The 18,119-nt window shown below is 40.7% G+C and overlaps 1 protein-coding gene across 2 annotated transcripts; it reads left to right on the top strand.

Annotated features, from left to right (window-relative positions):
- Window positions 1–971: 971 nt before the first annotated feature.
- On the top strand, window positions 972–17,871 carry LOC110568620 (myosin regulatory light chain 12B). 2 transcript variants are annotated; one of them, XM_064379372.1, is made up of 4 exons: window positions 972–1,078; window positions 12,159–12,357; window positions 16,844–17,005; window positions 17,355–17,871. In XM_064379372.1, exons 2-4 carry the CDS (start codon window positions 12,174–12,176, stop codon window positions 17,525–17,527), a joined length of 519 nt encoding a protein of 172 aa, XP_064235442.1. In that variant the 5' UTR covers window positions 972–1,078; window positions 12,159–12,173; the 3' UTR covers window positions 17,528–17,871. The 2 variants fall into 2 exon arrangements, with proteins under 2 accessions (XP_064235442.1, XP_064235443.1); XM_064379373.1 differs by lacking the exon at window positions 972–1,078 and adding an exon at window positions 1,415–1,544.
- Window positions 17,872–18,119: the final 248 nt, after the last annotated feature.

An 18,119-nucleotide genomic window follows, 5' to 3' on the forward strand; every position in this document is an offset into this window, starting at 1 on the left:
GAGAAAAGAGGCTTTTCCTTCATCTCTCAGCATCCGGCACTCATTAAAGCAGTATGAAGAGGTCAATAAAGATTTGCTATTAGATTGCCATTATCAACATCATCCTGAAGTAATGCTATTCATTTACATTACGGTGAGGTAAAATAGCCTAAAGAACATAGCCATAAACACCATCTAGAACAAAATCTGAAAAACGTAGTTTCGTGTTTTCCTTTGTTTTGGCCAAGAGCATTATATATGTCTGTGCATGTATGTATGTGTATGTGCGTTGCCATTTTCTTGATAATTTAAAGGAAAGCAAATAATTTGAATAAAACTTTCTTGTGGCTAAAAGGGGAATGAAACAGCCGTAGGCTGTGGCCGGAAACCTTATGAGGGTAAGATAGGAGGAGGAGGTTAAAGTATTTAACTCGATCTGGAATGCGGTTTGAAAAGAGAAAGGGATTCTGGAGCGGACGAGACTCCCCCGGGGCGGCGCCCTCACTCGACATTACACGGGACGAACCCTAAAACCTGACTTGTCTGAAATTCAAATTTAGGAGAACTATACTTTTACTTGCAAAATCTGGCAACTCAGAATTTGGCCCTCCCAAATCCTCGGCTGATCGCGACCCGCCTGGGTCAAAGGGGACCCCAAATCCTCGGTTGATCGCGGCCCGCCGGGGTCAAATTCCAGCGCCCAGCCTCGCCGCGCCCAGCCGGCCCAGGAATGCGGAAGGGCCGCGGAGCTGCCGCGGGGAGCGGGGGGCGAGGGCCGGGCTGCGGGCGACCGCCGCGGCGCAGGCAGCGATACCGCAGCAGATCGGAGCAGGCCGGAGGGGCAGATAAGACCCCGGCCGTGTGCGTCCGGTGCCAGTATCCCCGCCTTTCTGCGAAGACGCAGACTCTGCCAGCCCGGGCTCGAATAGCCGGCGCACCCCCGTTCCAGTTGGTCCCGCCGCGCCTTCCGGTGAGCCTTCCGCTCCGCCCCTCCAGGCAGGAAGTGCCGGCGCCGCCACTGTCCGGCCACAGCCCTGTGCTCTTCGCTGTTGCTCGTCGTCTCGCGCAGGGCGGCCTTGATTCTGGTGTTCGGCGCCGGGTGAGTGGCGCTCGACCCCGGTCGCGGGACCCCTTGGGCCGCCTCTGTGTCCCCGTGTCCCTTCCGGTCGCGCGCCTGCGGCCGGACCCCGCCCAAGTGCGGCCGGGCGGCGGCAGGACCTGTCAGGCTGGCTGAGGAGGGGGCGCGGGGCCGGAAGTGGAGGGAGGAGGGTAGGCGGCAAGGCCCTGGCCCGCGACGTCCAGGCGCCGGGAGGCTGCAGGCGATGGAGCCGGGCTGGGGAGACGCCCTGCTGAAGAGGTGGCCGGCCCTGAGCCACCTGGGTGACCTCATTCACCTGGGCCCTGGACCGCCGGGCAGCCCCGCAGCCAACGCCTGGCCGTGGCGGACCCTGGCGGTGGCTTAGGGCCGACGGGGCGTATTCGTGTGGACCACCTGCCCTGTGCCCCACACTGTCTTAGATGCTTTGGAGGGTGCAGGAGCCTCCTAGTGCACGGTCTTGCCTAAGGTGAAGCCTCCAAGGAAACCATTAACAATCCGGTACCCGAGTGTGTGGTTGATAAAGGCTCAAATGAAATGATTTACCTCGAGTTGTAATTCTCTGAGTGTGCCTTGCATCTTATAAAGGTTTAGTTCATTCGTGTTGATTGAAGAAAGGACAATTAACAGAAATCGGGAAAGGTTACTTGGAAAAGAATCGTGACCTCACTGAAGGCCTTGAATTCAGCCCTAGGAGAACTTAGCCTTTCCGACTAGATGTGTGGGAGGTGGTAACAAGAGCAAAACTCAAAAGCTGGGAATTGTGTCCTGTGAAAAGCAGACCGTGGGAAGACCAGAGGGTATGGAACAGAACTGTAATGACTAATAGTTGGAAATAAGGGTAGATACATAAGTGGGACCTTTTTATGGATGTCTTGAAAACGTGAGAAAGAAAAGATTAGATAAGAAGCCATAGAGAGTAATTTTGGAGTCTTCACTAAGGGAGTAATAAGAAAGGGATGTTTAGAGGATTCGCTTGGCAGCTTTAGTTTAAGATGGATTTGGAATAGTCTTTTGGTAAGATAAGAATCATAGCATTTAGAATTCACTAGGACCTTATAAATTACCTTGTGAAGCCTTTGCATTTTATAACTGAGGAAAATGAAACCCAGAGAGGTGAGGTAATTTGCCCAAGGTAGTGAACCCTCCTGAACTTTATAACTAAGAGCACAGCTTTTGCCTTGTGAAGGCTCTGTTGAGTGAAACAACTTTTTTTTGTTTTTTTTTTTTTGGCCGGGTTCTGTAATGATTCTAGACTTTGTTCTGGCCCCAAGAGTGAAACAACTTTTATGATGGCTGATTCGATGTTTGTTTATGCTTTGATGAGAATAAGCTTGTACAAGATGAACTGCAACTTCTGAAGGACAGATCCCCAGATGAGGGTTGCTACGATAAGAAAGAGAACAGGGGCCCCAACATGGGGCTAGTTTTCCCCTTCTCCCAAGATTCAAAGACTCCAGGTATCTGGGGATGAGTTTATCATACCCTTTTTGCCAGCATCTTTGGGGTCTTTCTTCCTCATTCCACACATTAGCTTTGGGGTATCATTGCTTGTTACTCTCATCTATTCACATTTTCATGGTAGGGAATTTCAGCTGCCTCTATGCAGGATATTAGGGGCCAGTGGTTCAAGCTCTGGAGCTAGATTGCCTGAGTACAGATCCTGGGTCTCAGCTCTGCCATTTTCTAGCTGTGTGGCAAGTTGTTTATTCTCTTTACCCTGATTTTCTCATCCGAGAGAAGAGGATGATAACAGTATCCATGTTATAAGTTGTTGTGAGGACTAAATGTGTTAACACAAACGGGATGCTTAAATCAGTGCCTGGTACATCTTCAGCACTCAGTTATTGTCCCTGGTTAGTACTGCTTCTTCCAAGTATGGAGCAGGGGTTAGCTGCTAAGTTTCCTTAGGGATCTCTTGGGGAAGAGACTGAAACCATAGGTAGACCATAGAGAAAAGCCTCATATTGGAATTCAGATCCGGGACCTACCTTGTAATGAACATGTATGTGTAATTCTGTTTGTGACAGGAAGGAACCATACATATATGTATGTATTTGCTTAACTAGGACTCTTTGACCACCCGTCATGTACAAGGCACACTACTAAGTTCCGCAGTCCAAGGCGGAAAGGCAAAAGGCAATATGGCCAGGCACGGTACCTTACACCTATAATCCCAGTGCTTTGGGAGGCCAAAGTGGGAGGGTCATTTGAAGCCGGGGTTCAAGACCAACCAACTTGCAACATAGCAAGACCCCATCTCTAGCCCCCTACCCGCTTCTTGCAAAGTAGCCAGGTGTGGTGGCTCATGCCTGTAGTCCCAGCTGCTCAAGAGGCTGAGGCAGGATGATCACTTGAGTCCAGGAGTTAAAGGCTACAATGAGCTATGATTGTGCCATAAACCCAGTATGAGAGGTGAACTTCAAAACATTGTATTGAGTGAAAGAAGACAGGCATATATATGGATATGTACTGTACAATTCCATTTATAAGAAGTTCAAAGACAAAACTAATCTATGGTGATAGAAATCTGAACAGTGGTTGCCCATGGAAGATGGTGGTTAACTTGGAGAGAATTTTCTGGAACAACGTTAACATTTGTAACTTAATTGGGATGATGGTTACATGGCTATACATATTATAAAAACTTATTAAGAGGCCAGGCGTGGTGGTTCACACCTATAATCATGGCACTTTGGGAGGCCGAGGTGGGTGGATCATGAGGCCAGGAGTTCAAGACCAGCCTGGCCAACATGGTGAAACGTCGTCTCTATTAAAAATAGAAAAATTATCCGGACGTGGTGGCACATGTCTAGCTACTTGACCCCAGTGGTGGAGGTTGCAGTGAGCTGAGATCACACACTGCACTCCAGCCTGGGGGACAGAGTGAGACTCTGTCTCAAAAAAAAAAAATTAAGGTTTGTACGTTTGAATGTATATAAATTTCACTGCAGTAAAACAAAATGATATGGGAGCTCAGAGAATAGAAAGTTCACAGCCACTGGAATGATCATAAAACCTGTAATAGAGAAAGAAATGTCAGTTATAATAAGTTTGGAGTAAGTGGTAAAATACATATAGAGTACTAGGGGAAATGCTTCCCTGATGTTAAGAAAAGTTGAAAAAATTGAGTTTGGCTCCCTAAAAAAAATACATATAATTTATGGAACTATCTTTTTTGCCTAAATATGCAGCATAAAAACAATGATATGTCATTAAGTATATGAGGTTAATTCTGTGAAGTATTTTAACTTGATATATAATAAATTCTGTTTATGACTGCTGTTTTGAGACTGTCGCTTATGTATCCAGTCAGTGAGTCTTCCAGTTAGAGCATTCATCTTGACTACAGTAAGAACCATGGGAATCCATGAGAAATTTCTAAAGATTCTAATAGGCCTTGGTGAAGATGAGGTGGAGTAAAAATGACCTTAGGTTAGCCCAAGAACTACTCTCTGCTTTTCTATGTGAGTTCATCTACTCTGAGGGCTTTACCTTGTGCCTCTGCTCACAAATCAGCATTGCTAAACAAGACCCCCTCAGAGTCCTCCCCTCTCTGCTAGCATTCTACTGTGGCCTAGCTAAAATTTGAGCTGTTTGTCATCTTTGCTCACAAAATCAGCTCCTCCCTCCCCTTCCCAATTATCTCATTTTTGAGTGGCACCTTTATGCTACCATTTTTTCAGTCAGTACTTATGAAAAGGACAGAGCTTTGAGACTCCAGTTGGAAAGTGAGAATAACTAGCAAATCAGGAAGTGTTTTGCTGGTCAGAGCCAGAGAAATTCAGCCAAAAGAATAGGATGGTGATGATGGGAATGTTGATTGAGGAAGGGTGACTCATGCAGTAGAAAGAACCTACAGAACTTGGATGGCAACTGAGTAGAAGGAGTTAAACTTCTCTGCTCAGAAATAGAAACTTCCCGGTGCTATGCAAAGTTGATTGTGGTCCCTTGAAACTTGGACTGTGACTGTAATTCTGAAATAAAGGCATTGCCCTGTTTTAACATTAAAGAGGTCAAGGAGACAGTCCTCTTTTTTTTTTTTGAGATAGAGTTTCGCTCTTGTTACCCAGGCTGGAGTGCAATGACGCGATCTCAGCTCACCGCAACCTCTGCCTCCTGGGTTCAGGCAATTCTCCTGCCTCAGCCTCCTGAGTAGCTAGGCACGCGCCACCATGCCCAGCTAATTTTTTGTATTTTTAGTAGAGACGGGTTTTCACCATGTTGACCAGGATGGTCTCGATCTCTTGACCTTGTGATCCACCCGCCTCGGCCTCCCAAAGTGCTGGGATTACAGGCGTGAGCCACAGCGCCCGGCCAGTTTTCTATTGGTGTACAACACATTACTCCAAAACTTAACACCTTAGAAACAATGAACAATTTTTGAGGGTCAGAGCCAGAGCAGCTTAGGTGGGTGGTTCTGGCACAGGGTCTCTCATGAGGTTGCATCCAGGGGCTGCAGTTGTCTGAAGGAAGATCAGCCTCCCGAATGTCAGACACATAGCTGACAAGTTGGTGCTGGCTGTTAGCAGGAATCCTCAGTTCCCTGCCACATGGATCTCTCCGTAGGGCTGTGTGAGTGTCTTCGTGACCTGGCTTCTGCCAGTTGAATGATCCAAGACAGCAGGGCAAAAGCTGAAAGGTCTATTATGACAAAGCCAAACACCCTCATTTCACAATATCTTATTGGTTACACAGGTCAACACTTTTCATTGTTGGAGAGGACTGCACAAGGGCATGAGAATTGTTGAGGGCTTTCTTGGAACCTGGCTACCACCATGACCAGAGGAGCAAGTTTAAGTGTTCTGAGGGGCCAGGCAGATAAACTAATACCTGCTGGGCTAAGGAAATGTAGGGAGTAGAGGGGATTGCTTGTTGAACACTTATTACCTGCAGGAATTTCCAGAATGCTGGTCAGGTGATTCCTTATTGTACAGTTGTTTAAAAATATCTGAAATTTAGGTTATGTAAAATGTTCAGTTTTTTTAAATGTTGGCAAACTAATTCAATTTTTAGAAGAGGCATTTTAAAGGTCATGCCTGGGGATTACTAAATGAACCTCTGGATAGACTACATGTAGTTTAGTAGCTGCCAAGTTATGACTTCTGATCTACCTAACACTTATTTTATGGTTGAGGAAAAATGAGGCCTGGGAAAGCCAAAGTGACCAGCAGTCATACAACTTGTGAATAATAGAACTGTAATTAGTTCTGTCATTCAACTGGAATTAGTTTTATTATCCAGCATCTCCATTAAACCATAATGAAGACATTGAAAAACTAAGGGGAACTAGATGCATAAACAGTCAGTGTGATCTGAGTGGTTAACTTAATACTCTAAGTGGTTCTCAACCTTCAATGTGCATTGAAATCACCTGGTGCATTTTTGAAAATACAGATGCCTTGGCTCTACCCCCAGATACTCCATTACCTTGAGGCTATAGGCATCACTTTTTGCAGCCAAGATTGAAACCAGGGGATATAACTGCTTTAAGAGCCATATTTACTTGCTCTAGCTGACTTGAAGCCTCAAAGCAATGTTGAGGAAGTCATAGGTAACCGACAGAATGTGCACTGTGAGCATCTTCCCCAAGCTTTCGATAAAGCTGAAGTTCATAGACAATTTCTACTTATTAATGATGATGGTGTCTATGTTTCTCTTTGCATATCAGTACTGCAGGTGACTTTGCAAACATTTTTATTATCAACCAAGTATGTTGATACCACAGCCACCTATAATACATAATACAGTAGTCCTATATTATGCTTCTTCCTGTGGTCCATGGTTTTGCTTTCTGGGTTTCAGTTACCTGTGGTCAACTGAAGTCTGAAAATAAGTGAGTACAGTACAATGAGATATTTTCAGAGAGAGACCTCATCCACATAATTTTTGTTACAGTATGTTCTATTTTATTATTATTGTTGTTAATCTCTTACTGTGCTTAATTTATAAATTAAACTTTATCATAGATATGTATATATAAGAAAAAAAAACAGTATATATAGTCATTCATCTGTATCTGCAGAGGGTTGGTTCCAGGACCCTCCTGCAGATACCAGAATCTGCAGATGCTCAAGTCCTTCATATAAAATGGCATAGTATTTGCATATAACCTACACATATCCTCCTGAATACTTTAAATCATCTCTAGATTCCTTATAATATATAATGTAAATGCCATGTACATAGTTGTTATACTGTATTTTTTGTTTGTATTTTTTCAAATAAACAATTGATTCTCAGTTGAATCTGTGAGTGTGGAACCTGTGGATATGGAAGGCTGGCTATGTGGGTTGGGTACTATCCCTGGTTTCAGGCATCCACTGGGGGTCTTGGAATGTATCCCCCTCATAAGGAGGGACTGCTGTATCAATTCCTACATGCCTGCCTTTGATGTAACCTCTGAGTACTGATTCTGTCCTTTAGTTCACTTTATATTAGAAATTTATAGCAATATCAGAGTAACAGTGTTGCAGAGGAAGGAAGAAGTGTTTTTACTGCTGTTGAGGGTTATTACATTCATTTTGTGCTGTGTTCTGTATGGCTGTTTTCTGTCTATACGTTTAAGGGTTGGATTGGGTTTTTTTGTTTGTTTATTTTTGTTTTTGTTTTTGAATGCTTTTAAGTTAAATGTTAATAAATTTGACAGTCCTAGAGCAAAGTTTCAAATGAAAGCTATGACTGATAGCTGCCACCTGACTAAACCTATCCAGGGCTACTGCACTGCACAATTCTAGGGATTGCCATTCACATGTCATTTACTCACTGTGATTCTATTCTGTACATTGATTTCTCTTGTATAGTTTGGCTTTATTTGAAAACTCGATTTGTCTAGGATTTGAATTTAGAGGAATGTAGCTGCTCAGAAATCAGTGTTGAATTATATTGGTAGGATTGAATGTTTTTAAAAATGTTGTGTCAAACTCAAAATAATTAGAAGAGTATTTAGAAGGAAGTAGAAAATATACAGGATGAACAACTTGTAACAAATGGGGTTTGAACCCTAGCTCTGCCACTAGGTGACTTTGGGCAAGTTATTTAATATGTTTGACCTTCTGTTTCTTCATTTGGCAGATGGGCATGTTTCATTTAATGCACATAATGTTTCTAGCACATGAGTCACTTAATAAATGATAGTAGCTGTAAGTTGAGTAGAGCTTTAATTTTCTCTCTGTTCCTAAGGCAGACAAGTAGATCAGGGCAATTGGGGCTGGAAAAATAGCAAGAACAAAGATACACAAGATAAGAAATGTCATGGTGCCTTGGGGACATTTGCAGTTTGGTGTTGCTGAAGGAAAAGTACAAAGCACAGAATGGCTAGAGAGGAGGCTGGAAAGGTCATTCTAGAGTTTAGGGGAAAGGAAGACTCATGTGCCATGTGTAGGAACTTGGTACTTTATCCTTTAGGAAGTGGAGAGCCAAAGAAGATTTTGAAAAGTGGAATGATGAGGTGATCATATTCATATTTTAGACAACCGTGGCTAGAAAACTAAGGGTAGTTTTGAGAGAGCCAAAAGGCAAGGGGACTAGTGAGGAGGCCATAGAAATATTTTACACAAGAGGTAATAAGGATCCAGTTTAGGGTGGTGGCAGAGGAATGAAGAAGTTGAGCAACTCAGAAATATTTCTCAATCATCAGGGAGAGGGATTTGGGAGGTTGACTCCTAGGTTTCTGGCTTGTGGGTGGATGATTGGAAACAGAAAGATGGGAAAGTTCAGGAGTGGGGAGACAATTGAGTTTTCAGCATGTTGATTATGAATGTCTGTGAGATATCCAGATGGGTGCCTTTCACAGGCATTTAGATATTTGAGTCCGAGGCTCCAAGGAAAGGTCAGGCCTGGAGTTTCAGATTTGGGGGGTGTAGGTGTTGTCAGAACAGTGAAAGTTGATGAGATCATCCAAGGAATGAAGGCTGAAAAGAACTTAAAACCATGTGCTGCCAGAATACTGGGAAACAAGAATATTTAAGTGGAAGTAAACATTTCAGAAGAAAATGGAGAAGGAAGTCTTAGAAATAGGAGAACTGAGCTAGAGTAAGTCAAATACACAATTTTATAATCAGTCTTTCCAATATAATACTTAGTAGGCTTCCTCATTAGAGTGTAAGTTCTTCAAGGTTGGGATACTTTCCACCTGGGACAGTTCATTTCTGCTGTTATGGGGCACGAGGCTAACAGTGGCTGAGTCTCCAAAGAAAAGAGATATGAAATAGTGTCATACAGTAGACTGATTCAGGATTTAGACCAGACTTGGCAATTAAAGCAGTTGCAGTAAGGAACAGAAAGCCAGATTGTGGTGGGTTGAAAAGTGAGTGGGAAGTGAGAAGGTGGAGAAAGCCAAGATACTTATTTCAGAAGGGAAGGAGAGAGGGTGGTAATTTCTTTGGGGGCCACAGTTCCCTTCAGATTGATTATTTTGATACAACTTTGCTTCACTTTTCAGCTGATATTGTATGTATAGTTTTTATAGGTACCATATGCATATACAAATATGCCAGTTTTTAAATGAAGTGTGAACAACAATTTAAAATACAGTATTACTACATTGAGCCTATATCTGCTCTAATGTATTTGATTGGGACCAGTTAGTGAATTGTTTTTTGTTCTCTTCCATCAACTTGCCTTTTCTGTTTCCTTCTCTTGGGGGTCACCATCAGATGGTGATGGCTCTTCTAGCCTTATCAGGCTAACTCCCTATTCTTTCTCACAGGCATTTCCCCTAATAAAATCCTTGATTGTTTAATCCCATCTTGGTATCAGCTTCTTGGAGAACTTGGACTAAACTTCAAACATGTTTAAATATAGTATACTTTTGGGTTAGCTGTAGAGGTAGCATGATATAATTTACTGATTTTTATTTGATTTGATACGATTTTTTGAGACAGGGTCTCTTTTTGTCACCCAGGCTGAGGTTAGGGGCACCATCACGGTTTACTGTCCTCGACCTCCCAGGCTCAAATGATTCTCCCACCCCAACCTCCCAAGTAGTAGCTGAGACCACAGGCATGTACCACCACACCTGGCTAATTTTTTTTTTTTTTTTTTTTTTTTTTTTTTTTTATGGAGACAAGATCTCACTTTGTTGCTCAGGCCTGTCTCAAACTCCTGGGCTCAAGCAGTTTTCCAGACTCAGCCTCCCAGCGTGTTGAGATTACAGGCGTGAGCTACCGCACCAACTTGATTTTTTTTTTAAATAAATATTTAACTCTTTGGGAACTTTTTCTAAATAACTCGATTACAAAAATGACTTGCTGATGGAAAAAACTAATAATTTTTGCCTTCAGACTTACTTGACTAATCTTCAAGAAATTGAGTCAAAATTTTTAGCATGAGAATGAACCTTAATCTAAGTTTTGATATTTGAAGAATGAAAACATAATCAAATGTCTTGTTAGTGGAGTACATTCTGTCTCTGATTTAATCTTCGATATAACTAAGGGCAAATAACAAACTAAGTTACAGGAAAGAGAAGAAAATTAACCTTTATTCAGGACTTGTATGTGGGGAGGATAAGGGGTTGGAATGTTAGAGTAAGGACTGTAAGGCTGGTGTACTTCAAAACTACACCACTAAGCCAAGCTTCAAAACACTCTGTGGGATGTTCTTTAGCTTGAAGAAATAGAAGTAGAAAATAAATGTATAAAAATCCCAATACCGGAAGTCCTGGAGACACAGGTCCCAAATCCCCCTGCTCGGCCATTGGCGTGTCTAGTCATTTGTTTTCACATTGCGGGAAGTTATGGAACAGTCTACAAGACCATCATTTCTGACAGCAGTTTGAAGTTTGGATGTCCTAAGACCACCCTTGGGTTTGATTAGTTGCTAAGACTCACAGAACTCACTGAAAGCTGTTAGGGTTACAGATGTGTAGGTTTTCAGAGGTGATATGTAGCTAGTAATGGTGAAGCTGAGATTTGAACTCAGGACTTCCTAACTCCAGAGCTGATGGTATTTTTATGTTTTATTTATTATTTAAAACTGCAAATTAAAAAAAGAAATGTGTCTGTTCTGCTTGATATTTAAATTATTGGTGGCTTTCAAGTGTTGGAAGCTACCATCAAAGCCATATTACAGAGAATCAAGGAGTGCTTGGGAAGAAGAGAAAAGGGACTGCACACGGTGGCTCATGTCTGTATTCCCAGCAGTTTGGGAGGATTTCTCGAGCCCCAGAGTTCAAGACCAGACTGGGCAATATAGTGAGAATCCCCATCTTTAAAATAAAAAGCAGAAGGGGAAATGGAGAGAGTTAAGTATTAGACTGGTATTCTGAAAATTTTGTCAAGGGAAAGGGGAAATGGAGGGATAGCTAGAAGGGCTAAAAGATGAAAGGGTAGGTTTGATATTTTTAAAGATGAGATCTTTTTGAACATGACTAGTCTTTTTACATATGTTACCTCATTTAGTTCTTACCTTGCATTGAAGTAGGTATCATGTTTTACTGATGGAAAAACTGAGGCTCAGAGAGGTTATGTTACACTGGTAGTAAAATGGAGATAATAAGAGTATCTACCATAGGCAACCATTGTGAGGATTAAATGGGGACAGTCTTTGTTAGAGTAAGAGATCAACTTTGGAGACTTTCTCTTTGGGGAAACCCTATGCCTTCATAAAGTGCTTGGCTAGAGTAAGTACTCCATAGATGCTAGCTATTGTTAGATATTTTAAATTCTCACTTCATAAAAATTAGTTCCCTGCAATTTAGGAGAAAGTACATCAATAATTTCTATTCTGTTTCTTTCTTTTTTAGAGATCAGGATCTCACTGTGTTGCCCAGGCAAGTCTTGAACGCCTAGTTTCAAGTGATCCTCCCACCTTGGCCTCCCAAGGTGTTGGGTTGTAAGCATGAGCCACTGGTGCCTGGCTAATTCTGTTCTTTCATGTTTCAAAAACTGCTTTTTTTCCTACTCAGTTATTTGTCACATTGAAAGTAAAGTTTAGGTGTGTACTTATTCCCATGCAATTGAAGTAATAATTCCATATTGATATTTTTACCTACTAACTTAACACTTAAAGTATTCTGTTTTTGCTTATGTTTTTTGCATTCTTTTTGGTTTTATATTTTTGTGCTTTTTTTCAACTCCAGAATTAAACCACCACCATGTCGAGCAAAAAGGCAAAGACCAAGACCACCAAGAAGCGCCCTCAGCGCGCAACATCCAACGTGTTTGCTATGTTTGACCAATCACAGATTCAGGAGTTCAAAGAGGCCTTCAACATGATTGATCAGAACAGAGATGGTTTCATCGACAAGGAAGATTTGCATGATATGCTCGCTTCTCTAGGTAGACTTTATATTCTTTATTTGCATTTTCCCAAATATAGTAATTTGTCTCTTTATGAATCAGTTTTTGTGTGATATACAAATATTTCTCTCTTTGTCTCAAAAGGCCTCTGGAGAGATTTCTGGGTGTGGGAGGTGCCATTTTGGGGCTTGGCCAGTCATACAGGGGTAAGCTTACAAGGTTGGGGACCTGGCAGATGCTGTGCCCAGGTAGGCTGACGTTCCTGTTAGCCAAATATTTTAGGCCTCTAGATGGAAAGCCAGGGCATGGCTAGGCAGCAAAATACCAGAATTTCAAACAAGTGCACCTAATAATATACTTAATAAAGGTTGAGTACAGGTTATAAACAAGAAGTGACAGTAAGTAATAATGGTTGTCTCTGGGGAGGAGGGGCAGTGGGACTAGAAAAGAAAACACAGGGAAGAAGACTTTCACAATATTTTATATGATTTTGTTTTCTTCTGTTTTGTTTTTTTGAGATGGAGTCTTGCTCACTCTGTTGCCCAGGCTGGAGTGCAGTGGTGCAGTCTCAGCTCACTGCAACCTCTGCTTCTGGGTTCAAGCGATTCTCCTGCCTCAACCTTCTGAGTAACTGGGACTACAGGTGCATGCCACCACACCCAGCTAATTTTTTTTTCTGGTATTTTTAGTAGAGACGGGGGTTTCACCATATTGGCCAGGCTGGTCTCGAACTCCTGACCTCGTGATCCGCCCGCCTCTGCCTCCCAAAGTGCTGGGATTACAGGCGTGAACCACAGTGCCTGGCTGTGATTTTTTTTTTTTTTTTTTTTTAAATAATTAAAGGAAATGTAAAGATGCAGGATTTAAAGCAAACACAAGCAGCCGTTTGTTACTGTTGGTATATGGGTGTTAATATTCCTTGTATGAATTTGTGGTTTCTTTTGATCTTAAAAAGAAAGACAGGAGGAAATGTCCTACATGTTCTGCCCAGGGTCAGCAGTTATTTTACAGTTGGGAATCAAGGGAACTGCAGGCGAAGGAGACCTTGATAGGCCAAAGCAGTGGGGGTGAGGTGGGCTGGGATCGGGTCAAGGATGGCTGCCGGTGAGGCTTTGCACTCTGTTGTACTGACTGGCCAAAAGGGCAAAGAAAGAGGGGGGTCTTTTTTTTTTCTTTTAATGCCCACAAAATGATTAGCTTTTATTCTTCTACCTTTTGATTTTGATTATTTCTCCTAACACATTGAAAGTAAAGTTTAGGTGTGTACTTATTCCTATCCAACATATGATTTTGAAAAATTCCAAGCCTACAAAAAATGGAAAGAACACTATAGTGAACTCCTATACATCTTTAGCTATATTCACTAATGATTAACATTTTGCAACTCTTGTTTATCCAGGGTGAGAGTAGAATCAGATTTTAATCTGATTTGTTGACTTGCAGTTAGATTATAACCTAGTGTTTCTCACATTCAGAATGTCTGAATATATTCTTGGGCAAATCAGTACTGAAGAAGGCCACTGAGGAAAATTGAGGAACTTAGCTGTCTTCTAAAGATTGAACTCTCAAGTCCATAACTTGAGAGATGATCAATAACTATTTGGTTGAATGGACAGGTGGTGGTAGAGTCTGAGGTTATCTTTGAGGCCTTCTGTTTTGCAGAAACGCATGCCTTTAAAGATATGTGTTAAAAGAACAACTTCAGCCAAATTAAATTTAAGCGAGTTTAATTGAGCAGTGAACAATTTGCAAATCAGGTAGCCACCAAAATCACAGCAGATTCACAGAGACTCCAGTGTAGCCATGTGGTAGAAGATTTATAGACAACAAAAAGGGAAATGATGTACAGAAATTGGACGTGAGGTATGGAATGGCTGGATTGATTACAGCTCGGCATATGCCTTATTTGAACACAGTTTGAACACTCAGCAGTGTATGAATGGTTGAAGTGTGACCGCTGGAATTGGCCAAGACTTAGCAGTTATTTCAGGCTCATACTCCTAAGTTAGGTTTTCAGTCTTGTCTATTAAGCTACGTTACAGTTCATCCACAAAGACTCAAATATAGAAGTACAGAGTCTATCTCAGGCCATATTTAGTTTGCTTTAACATATGTATTTACCTTTTAGGGGTACCTTCATACACTATTGGTAATGTAAATAAGTACAGCCACTGTGGAGGACAGTATGGAGGTTCCTCAAATAACGAAAAATAGAGTCCCCATATAATCCAGCAATCCCACTGCTAGGTATATACCCAAAAAGAAAGGATATTAATTGTATTGTTGAAGAGATATCTGCACTCCCATGTTTATTGCAGCACTATTCACAGCAGCTAAGATTTGAAAGCACCATAAGGGTACATCACCAGATGAACGGATTTTAAAAATGTGGTACTATGTACAACAGAATACTGTTTGGCCATAAAAAATGAGATCCTGTCATTGCAACAACATGGATGGAACTGGAAGACATTATGTTAAGTGAAATAAGCCAGGTACAGAAAGACAAGCTTCACATGTTCTCACACATTTGTGGGAGCTAAAAGTTAAAATAATTGAACTCATGGAGATGGAAAGTAGAAGGATGGTTATCAGAGACTGGGAAGGCAAGGAGAAGAGTGGGAATGGTTAATGGATACAAAAGTATAGTTAGATAGAATGAATAAAATGTTTTATTTGATAGAACAACAAGGTGACTGCAGTCAACAATAATTATTGTACATTTTAAAATAACTCAGAGTATAATCGGAATGTTGGTAACACAAAGAAATGATAAATGCTTGAAGGATGGCCACGCCATTTACCTTGATGTGATTATTATGCATTATATACTTGTATCAAAGTATCTCATATACCCCATAAATATATACGCCTACTGTGTACCTGTAACAATTTAAATAAATATGAATTTTAAAAAGATGCATATTGACCTTTCAAATCAACAGATCACATTGGATGTCTTGTGCAGGTCCATAAGTGCTTTGCCTAAACCAATTCATTTTACATCCCTGTGACTTTTTGTACCCTAGAGTTCTCTTCACACCTTTCGGTTACAGTTTTTCTTCCCCCCACAAAAATGCTGCAAGTGAGTTGGGTTAAATCTGGAGATAGGAAAGTAGATCTTTTTAGCTACTTTCACTTGCTCAGTGAATCTTGAGTTTAATTTTGGGCCAATTTTGATACTGGAACATTGAGTAGGTGCAATCAGGTAGGATTGCAATGCAGTGAAATAGATGCCAACATGATGTTTAAATTTCATCCAAATTCCCAGGATTAAAACTTACATATGAACTATAAGTGTAGCTTTGATTGTCATTCTAGCTTTGACTTAGTTTGGTATAATTTTGAGATGCTTCCTTAGATATGAATATCTGACGAATAGATGTTCTTTTCATATAAATCATACAAACTTATGTTGGAAGGTACCTTTGAGATACCAACTTTAACCAGTCAATCTTCAACTTTTTTAAAAAACAAGTAAATTCTAAATAGGGCAGCGCTGAACGAAGGATCTGGAATACTGGGTTTGAATGCCAGTTCTGCCATTTTCTCCTGTATCATCCAACCAGTGGTAGAACTGGGATTCAGACCCAGTATTTTAGACCCTTGGTTCAGTGCTGCTTTCCCCACACCATGGGGCCTCAAAAACACTCCCACCATGTCTGGCCATTCTAGAGAGATTTCTTCCAGCTTTTACGGAAAGGGAGTTCCCTCACCACTGCACTAAAAGAAATGTGCACACTTGGAGTGGAGATTAAGATTTCCCATTACAAACAATATCAAACAAGACCACAGTTCAGTGATACTAGACATCTTCAAATTCTATGTATACACATAAACAGCATTTGAAGATATCTAATGTTGTTCAAAGAAGCTCCCAATTCAAAACCATGCTGATAGTTTAAACTTAAATGGCCAACTTATAAATACAACTTTGAAGCATACCAACTCATTGGCATCTGTACCACAATTGGAAATATGAATATTTAGATTGTTTTGAATGACTGGTATTGAACTGACTCCCCTGATGGACCGTTGATGTTATCAGCATTCAGAGTGTAGGCCAGGCTCGGTGATGCACACTTATAATCCCAGCACTTTGGGAGACCAAGGCAGGTGGCTCACTTGAGCTCAGGAGTTCAAGACCAGCCTGGGCAACATGGTGAAGCCCAGTCTGTACAAAAAAAATTAGCTGGGTGTGGTGGCACATGCCTGTAGTCCAAAAAAAATAAAGAAGTAATAATATGACACTGCCTGGCGTCAGGTTTTTGTTTTATTTTTAATGAAAAATAAGAGAAAGTTCACATAAATGAATAAATAACCTTCTTTGTAACCCTGGAATACATTTTTACAATATCTTTTATGTTGTCAAAAATAATCTTTTAAAAATGATCTTAAAATTAATTGAAAAATTAGTTTCAAATGATGTAAATTTTAAAAATATGTTGGGGAGCATATAATAGTGAAATAACTTAATTGAAATTAGTGTTTTTGTCTTTAAATGTTAACATGTGAATTCTTACAGGGAAGAATCCCACTGATGCATACCTTGATGCCATGATGAATGAGGCTCCAGGCCCCATCAATTTCACCATGTTCCTCACCATGTTTGGTGAGAAGTTAAATGGCACAGATCCTGAAGATGTCATCAGAAATGCTTTTGCTTGCTTTGATGAAGAAGCAACAGGTGAGTGCTGTTTGTTTATGCCCAGCCTCATTCCAGACTATATTAAGTACTTCTCTGAAATAGAAAGGGTTTTCTTTTTTTACCTCTAGAAAATACTTGCTTAAGATTAATTTTGTAAGCATATGATCTATTTCTGAGCTTTTAAATGATTTGATCTAATATTAATACAGAACTCTAAAAATAATCAGAAAACGTAATGATATAGTTCATGTAGCCTTAGTTCACTAACTTATTTTTTTATAGATATGGATATTCTGAAATATTTTATAAGATTGACTAGCTTTAGAAATGAATTATTAACATGCCAGGAAGTATTCATGACTGCTTTCTTCTTTCTGTTGCCTTCCAGGCACCATTCAGGAAGATTACCTGAGAGAGCTGCTGACAACCATGGGGGATCGGTTTACGGATGAGGAAGTGGATGAGCTGTACAGAGAAGCGCCTATTGACAAAAAGGGGAACTTCAATTACATCGAGTTCACACGCATCCTGAAACATGGAGCAAAAGACAAAGATGACTGAAAGAACTTTAGCTAAAACCTTCCAATTACATTGTCTTACTCTGTTTTATTTCTCAGATACTTTCCCCACCCTCATAGAACCTGTTGCATGCAACTTAGTTTCACAGCTTTGCCTCTTTTTTTTGATGTATTTATTCCAGACCTTTCTGCCACTTAGCACTTGTATAATCAGACTGGAAATGGGAATGAGGGTGTAAATTGTATTGAAAAAGAGATTGCGAATAAAAATCAACAAATGTGAAAGCCCAGGAAAATATATTCGTATTTCTGGTTTTGCTGGATTTTTACATTTTTATATAATAAAAATGCTATTTTGAAATAAAGATTATGCTGACTCAAATGCAATGTAATGGCAAGTTAAACTAATGATTGGTAGGTGGGGGTAGTCCTTTTTTCAGGTTTTCAACTTCATATGATTCAGGTTTTATGGTAAAATTGATTTTTCACATATATGAGACTGTTCTTCAGAATTTTTAAGTACCCTTTAACATTATTATGCAGTAAAACCTAGTTATGCCTTTGTTTCTTTCATGCTTCTAGTCAGATGTTTAAACTATTAAATGATAAATATAGAATGTATCTGGGAAAACATT

Source organism: Aotus nancymaae, unplaced genomic scaffold, assembly GCF_030222135.1.
Source record: "Aotus nancymaae isolate 86718 unplaced genomic scaffold, 86718_ANA_hifiasm-v0.15.2.pri h1tg000020l, whole genome shotgun sequence".
Lineage (NCBI taxonomy): Eukaryota > Metazoa > Chordata > Mammalia > Primates > Aotidae > Aotus > Aotus nancymaae.

Coding starts and splice junctions, on each gene's coding strand:
- LOC110568620 (XM_064379372.1), top strand. CDS start 12,174: ATGTCGAGCAAAAAGGCAAAGACCAAGACCACCAAGAAGCGCCCTCAG. Junction 12,358..16,843: donor TGATATGCTCGCTTCTCTAG/GTAGACTTTATA, acceptor GAATTCTTACAG/GGAAGAATCCCACTGATGCA. Junction 17,006..17,354: donor CTTTGATGAAGAAGCAACAG/GTGAGTGCTGTT, acceptor GTTGCCTTCCAG/GCACCATTCAGGAAGATTAC.